Consider the following 7154-nt stretch of genomic DNA (forward strand, 5'->3'; position numbering starts at 1 on the left):
ATAAGCCATTTGGAATAAACAAAGTGCTATACAGCAGAAAATTTATAATTCCTTACTTCTCTTCTGTAGTTTTAACTACATCGATGATGATGAGATGAACTCAACCCTTGAATGGGTTGAATCTAGGATTTTAAGAGAAAATATTAATGCCTTCTAGTGAGAGCTTATTGTAACTTTTGGTGTTTGTCAACACCTTTATAAATATTGTGAGAGTTTGCTTAATACAGTTGTAGATTTTGAAGGTGTCTGTTAACACCATTATAAATATTAAGAGAGTTTACAACTGTTGAATCTTATTTTTTGGTGTAACTTATCTGAGGCTTATTGTATATTTTTGTGTTTTTCAACACCTTTATAAATATTGTGAGAGTTTTCTTAATACTGTAACTTTTGAAGGTATTTGTTAACACCATTATAAATATTAAGAGAGTTTATAACTGCGAAATCTTATTTTTTGGTGTAACTTATCTGAGGCTACATTAAATTTTATAATTTTAGTTTCATCTACTGAAAAAATATCCAAAAAATTGCTTGTTTTTATGTTTTCATCTGTGCTTTGAAGATTGGGTTTTTTCTTAAATTTTATCCAAAACCTAGTCCAAAAGTATATGTAAAAATGAATTTGTACATTGACAAGTTCAAAATTAATGAAATAAGTGTTACTTGTAGCATAGTAGCAACCGTTGTACAGGTAGCTATATCATGTGCAATCCTCTCTCTCTCTCTCTCTCTCTCTCTCGCTCTCACACACACACACACACACACACACTCACTCACTCCCCATGTTATCATGGTATCAGAGTCAATGGTGCTCTCTCTCTCTCTCTCTCTCTCTCTCTCTCTCTCTCTCTCACATACACACACACACAAGCTGCTTCTCACCTCCATTTTAGTTTAGAAAGCTCAGGAATCCGCTTCCTGGAGCTTGAGATATGGCTTCTTGATTGATTGTTAGGATTCTAGCTTTGAGAGAAATTGTGAGGGAAGAGTTAATTGAGAGTGATCTATTTTTTATCAGCAATATATAGATCTCTCATTTATTCTTGAGTGCTAAATGGTTGGAGAGAGAGCATTTTTAGAGCTAAGATTTTTTGTAAGGTCTCTGAAGGTTCTTTCTCTTATCTTCATGAGTTATTCTTGAATCTTCCTTCGCTATGAGAAAACTATGAGTGACTCTACTTGAGAGAAATACTCTCAAAAATACTCTACAGTACATAGCCATTGACTCCAAATAGTAGTCACAAAGGTGCTTCTACTACGATGCTAGCCACCCTTCAGCATCATCAACTCTATAGCAACAAGCTACGGTTCTATCTATAGCAAGTCCCACGACTCCATCAATTTTCACAATGACCTCCAGCTGCAAACAACACATACAGCCCTCCAAAATGACTCCCTAGTGCATTGTACGAATTCTGCAAGCCCTGGCCTCGACTCAGCCAAGCAAGGAAAAATGTCAGGAAAAACTTTGGACTTACAAGCATGGCAAGTCAAAGACATAGTCTCATCACAATCCAATAAAAGTTCCACTCACATATTTCTTCTTCCATCTTTGAATGGTCACAAGTACTCAACTTGGCTCACTCAAACCCTCAGGTGCCAGTTCTAGAAGAATCAATCATCCCTACTTCTAGCAACAATTCCATCACAAGGATCCACTACATCCCTCTATTGCAGTATAGGAAAAGAAGATTCAGCCCAGTGCACAAGAAAGACTACTCTGCATGATCTTCATTGACATCACTCCAACAACCATGACCTTTGCATGATCTAGGGAAGTGGATTGAGATCAAGAAGGGGGCATGTGAATCCATTGGCTAACAATAAGCCACCGCTGGTTAGTGATGTCATTTGATGGATAGTGGCAAGCCCAAAGAGCTAGGATTGTGCCTTAGAGCCAAATAGGCCCAAGTTGATTGTAAAGAATGAGGAAAGAGAGTGGTATAAAAAGAGATTAGGGTTGGCCCTCTCTTCAAAAGGTGACATGTATAAAAGGCAAAGTGGTTGACTTTGGTCTTCATTGTTGGATGCACAAGTTTGGAATATAAGCTCCCTCTTCTCTTCCAAGAGTGTTTTTGGGAGTTCTCTTGTTTCCTTTGTAGTGCCTTTGTGTTTTCCACTCCATCTCCATTAATTCTCCTCTTCTTCTCCCCTTCTCCCTCTCTTATCCCATCTCCCCTTTCCCTCTTTCTCTCGTGGAGTAACATTGCAACAAGTCAAGAGCCACTTGAGCGACACTTGCGGGCGGCTCGTGCTTTGCATTGCTCTCACAAGGAGTAGCTTGGAGTGGAGGCTCCATCGGAATTCCTTCAAGATCCCCATGACACGTGAGTCACCATCGAGACAACACACCAGTCTCACAGAAGCCCTACAGTTTTGTAGTGCACCTAAGTATCGGACACCTGTGGGATATACCGACATCTCGGCCAAATAGTTATCAAAGGAAGACAACATGGAGCTCTAGCTACTGGATGCAATGGACCAACTCCCTCAAAATACTACACATAATTTTACAATGGAGGCAAGAACAAGCTTCCCAATTGTCCTCCTCTCTACTACAAGCACAGATCAAGGTGCGCGAAAGCCACACCCTCATGGTCTCTGCAAAAGCTACTAGGCAAACTGCCCTCGACAAAGCAGAGGAGTACAGGGTCAAGATAAAAAACCTAGAGGTTATTGTTACAAAGCTCAAGGATGAGCTCTTTACCAGCAATGAATCCCTGGTTCAGACCATGATGGGCTAACTGGACAAGGCAAAATCAAGCCTCAAAACTGCAGAAGAGTGACAAGAGGAAAGGTTCGACCAACAAATCCAAGTGCTTCAAGACCTCCTCGCACAAAAGCGAGCCCTCACTGTCGCTTTGCAAGCCGAAAATGAATATCTTTGCACCTCTCGATGCTTAAAGGAGTCCACATTGGAAGATAGGGAGCAGTAGGAGTTTTCACAATGTACAAGGAACTCGCTCCACAATTGGCCACCTACACATGGCGAGTCGTTGTTTGTCTCTCCATTGTTTGTCACTCCATCCAAACGTAGAGGGAAAACTTGAACTCGCTCCCATGTCTTCACAGTTGTAATGTTCTCACAATTTTCATGATCCCCTATGATGCACACACTGTAGAAACAAGAAAGTTTTCTCGCTTTGATCAGGTGGTTGTTTGAAAAGCCCCATATGCTGTGCAAACCACTAACTCCTTTAATTTTCTTGCAATCCTGCCAGCTTCTCCTTTGCACTTCATCCACTTTCACTTCATGGAACACTCTGCACACTACACTATTCTTAAGGCTTTGTTTATTGTATGCTGAATGCACACCTGTGAAGAGGTTGGCTGGCAAAATCAAGCAAATGACTATGCGTGATATGCACAAGAATTGTTATTTGCTTGTTGTACCAGTGAGCACTTTGTATCTCATCTTGTTCTTGAAATGAATATTTTTTTGCAAAATCTACGATAGAGATAGTAGTGTCATGGGAAAAATTGGCAAGGCACGTCTTGCGTATCTTGCCAGTGGGCCATGAAATTGTGAAGTACATATTTTGGGATGGATTGAGTTACGTGACCTATAAGCTCCCTCAACTGAGTGCTCTTATACGATAGTAGCCATCTCTTTTTATCGGATCTCAAGTCATTTATAGCTTGTCGGGCTAGGTCAAAGTCCATGTGTGTTTTATAACAACAAACATTCTTGTCTTTGAGTTTCCTAACGTACCAGGGCTTAGAATGCTCAAAGCTCCTCTGCCTAATTGGAATGTCGAGATTATGATTCATAAAACTTGAGATACAGCTTTGTTTATTGACCCAACATGTGGGAACAATAATACACAGCCCTTTTTGCACTACTATGAGAAAAACAAAACAAAACACAGTACATGCTAAAACACGGTCTAATTAAACTAATCAAGCTACGAGAAAACAAAACAATTTCAACGCTCGGGCTGATTTAATACAGACGTAAATGAATCCAATAATTAAACTAATCAACCAAACAATTTCAACCACCGCGTTGGTTTAGGACAGTCACAATTTCAATCAAAATGAATCCAATAATTAAACTAATCAAGCAAACAATTTCAACCACCGCGTTGGTTTAGGACAGTCACAATTTCAATCACCAAGCATGGTTTAGTAAGATGAGGAAAATAGCCCCGAAATGACCGGGCAGTTCCGTCTCTATCGGCGTGCAGGAGACTTTGTCATGGGACCTTTGCAAGCAGTGGCAGTTCCTACTCTTCACCCAAAGCATGGCAGAGCACTAATTAATCTGGGTTGTAGTGTGATTAATTTAATGATTACGATAATTACAACGCGTCTGATTCTTGCCACCCTCAGAGTGTACTCTCAAGCAGACTATGGCGGACTGCTTCCCAACATCACTACAATCGAGGCTATGGTACACTCACCAGCTTGGCAGAACGCATTTCAACATGTGATTGAAGAAGCAAGAAGACAGTCCTCGCATTAGCTGTATTGACATTGACCTTCTTGGCAATTTCTTTCTTGAAGCTCGGCAGAAAGAACGCGAAGACGGATTGAACGGAGGAGGAGGCACTGTGCAAGGGGGATGTGAAGAGTGAAGGAGTGCAAGGAGGATGTGAAGAGTGAAGGATTGAAGCTGAGCAGAACGGAGCTGGAGACGAATTAGGGCCAAGGCAAAAAGTATGAGGAGATTCTTCGGACTGAAGAAGAAGGAGAAGCAGCCTTCCGTCGTCACGGTTGAAGAGGTCGCGGAACGCGTGCGTTGCTCTCCTGATCCTTCTATCAATTTACTGTCTATCAATTTACTGCATTCTTGAAGAGACGGATCAAGATTGCATGCTGGATTGAGGCTGTAGTGCCTGTGTATGCTTCATCAAGATTCTACAGCAATCGTAATTCCTACAACTTTGACTTTGGCTTCATTACATAAATGTGCAGATAAACAGGCGAGGAGACATTGTGGATGAGAAGATTAAAAAACTTGATGCACAGCTTTTGAGCTACGGGGAGAAAATCAGGAAGATTCGACCCGGACCTGCCCAGGATGCTTTCAAAGCTCATGCCCTTCGCATATTGAAGAATAAAAAAATGTAAAGCTATAATCTGTTTACATGTTTTCATAGCCGTATCTGAGTCACCCTACCGTTTGGAATGATTACCTTCTTGTGATAGCAGGTATGAAGGTCACAGGGACATGCTGTATAATCGGAGTTTCAAGCTGGAGCGGGCTACGTTTGCAATGGAAGGTATAAAGAATGCCCTGAGCGAAGTAAAGGGCACACTCAAAAAAGTAGTCGATGAGATCCTTTCTCGTTTGGGTCTTTCACTGTTGGAATGTGACGATTGTTATTCCTTGTAGTCTGTGTGTCGTTAGTCGTCAAACGTATGTAAGCTGTGCGTTCCTCATAATCTCAAGGATGAAGTAGACTGTTCTGTTGGTTTACAGCTAAAACCGAAGCAACTTTTGGATAAGCTTTTTGATTCGGTATTCATTTTCCTTGGACGCCTCTCAATTTCATTCTGGAATTTGCAGACGGCAGCAATGAAATCAAGGAACAAGGATCTAGAGAGGACCTTGTATATTGACTGTGTGGATATGAGCAAATTCGGACCGACAGATTTTTTGCTCAGTTCTATTCTCCCTGGAGAGAACAGAAAATCCATGTTCCTAATGCAGAAATTACAAGATGAGATAACACATTTTGAGGACGTCAGCAATTTGTTTCTGCAAAGCATACCACTGATTCGCCGGATGGGAGCAGCCACTTTAAGGTAACATTACATTCATGGGTGATGGATCCAAAGTTCCCTGTCTTGTCTTTGTGTCTGATTGTTGGAATGTTTGATGTAAGAGCTTGAGGGGATGAGGCAGATAGGCAGACTGATGTGCCGGCGCACCTTCAGCCTGGGACTGAAGTAGATTTAAAAAAAGGGAGTTTGAGCTGGTCTGCATCTGCACCATTTATCACAGCTCTCTCTCTCTGTCGTCATCCATCACATGCCAGCACCTGTTGATGTACTTTTATCTATGCAAGTGCAGACCCATGGGAGCTTACATGCACGCATTAGGGATGCACGCAGACCCTAGGCATTTGATGCTGACACACCATAGGAAGCATCAATGATGTAATGCCCTGCGGCAACATTCTAATGATAATGCTATAATTCCTAGAGCTGTTGTCTGGCAGACGTGCATGAATTTGGTTGGTTTGGTTAGGTCCCTCATTTCATGGTCATTAATCCAGATATTGCAACTACACATGGCCAGGCAGAATCAAACCATATTTGGCGCTGGTGCATCTGAGGCTGGAGTTTATCAACAGAACAGCTCAATAATAGTGGATGCTGCTTGCTGCATTTAAGACTAAATATTTGTGTCAAATGCTGGTATATGGCCAGTGGACCTACATGATGCTGCTGCGTGCCACAATAGCCAAGTTGCATTTAAGCCAAGCATCTAAAAGAGTACTGTGCATGAGATGTTGAAATTGGCAGTTTGCCTTCATGAGTTGTATGTATGCCCTAGTTCATCCATCATGCAAGGAAATTCTTGCTTTTTTGGCTTGAGCCTTAAATGCTCTCTCTCTGTCTCTCCCGCCCTCCCCCACCCCTTCTCATTCTGTTCCTATTCTAGCTCGCTTAATCCCTGGCTGACTTTTCCTTGCAACTTTGGAAGATGCGGCCTGAAGCATCCCCATCATCCTCAACTCACACAAGACTCATTCCTTCTGGCTGCTATGTGCATAAAATGAATGGTATGATGCAGGCTTGCAGAGATATGCATTAGAGAGTAGCATTAATGCCTCTTCTCACTTTTGAAAAGTTGGATGCCTCGTGAGCAAGACAAAGATACATGTATTGCACACTAAAGAGAGGAACTTTAATCCGTATCTTATCAGTAATTCCATGGACTTTGAGAGGAGACTGCTCTCCAAGAATAAGCCTTTGTTGCTAACCCATGGAGAGAGTGTGCATGTAAGTATCCATTTATCAGTGTAGTGAGCCTACCAAATTCAAATATTCTAATTTATAGGAAACCATTTTGTCCGAAAAAAGGAGATCTTCATAGTAATTTCTTCACCTCATGCATGGCCTTCCTACATTCCCGAGCCATGCCACTTAACATATAGCTAGGAGTCATATGTTGTGCCCTTCATGAATTTGATACTTCTACG

General features: G+C 41.6%; 1 protein-coding gene across 4 annotated transcripts; it reads left to right on the forward strand.

Annotated features, from left to right (window-relative positions):
* The first annotated feature begins 4350 nt into the window (after positions 1-4350).
* On the forward strand, positions 4351-6706 carry LOC147888023 (vacuolar protein sorting-associated protein 60.1-like). Of its 4 annotated transcripts, none has more exons than XM_087393808.1 (5): positions 4351-4393; positions 4507-4736; positions 4918-5069; positions 5155-5225; positions 5513-6193. In XM_087393808.1, exons 2-5 carry the CDS (start codon positions 4662-4664, stop codon positions 5563-5565), a joined length of 351 nt encoding a protein of 116 aa, XP_087249934.1. In that variant the 5' UTR covers positions 4351-4393; positions 4507-4661; the 3' UTR covers positions 5566-6193. The 4 variants fall into 4 exon arrangements, 2 of the variants coding, with proteins under 2 accessions (XP_087249934.1, XP_087249933.1); XR_015543145.1 differs by adding an exon at positions 6252-6706 and having other exon boundaries at positions 4364-4736; positions 5513-5751; XR_015543144.1 differs by having other exon boundaries at positions 4364-4736; positions 5513-5751; positions 5832-6193.
* Positions 6707-7154: the final 448 nt, after the last annotated feature.

The sequence above is a fragment of the Dipteris shenzhenensis genome, chromosome 22, assembly GCF_047967505.1.
Source record: "Dipteris shenzhenensis isolate YYH24624 ecotype China chromosome 22, Dip_SZ_1.0, whole genome shotgun sequence".
Classification (NCBI taxonomy): Eukaryota; Viridiplantae; Streptophyta; class Polypodiopsida; order Gleicheniales; family Dipteridaceae; genus Dipteris; species Dipteris shenzhenensis.

What these genes read in the sequence shown, in the direction of transcription:
- LOC147888023 (XM_087393808.1), top strand. Translation starts at nt 4,662, where the DNA reads ATGAGGAGATTCTTCGGACTGAAGAAGAAGGAGAAGCAGCCTTCCGTC. An exon ending in ATATTGAAGAATAAAAAAAT is followed by an intron (nt 5,070 to 5,154) that starts GTAAAGCTATAA and finishes TTGTGATAGCAG; the next exon opens with GTATGAAGGTCACAGGGACA. An exon ending in GGCTACGTTTGCAATGGAAG is followed by an intron (nt 5,226 to 5,512) that starts GTATAAAGAATG and finishes TGGAATTTGCAG; the next exon opens with ACGGCAGCAATGAAATCAAG.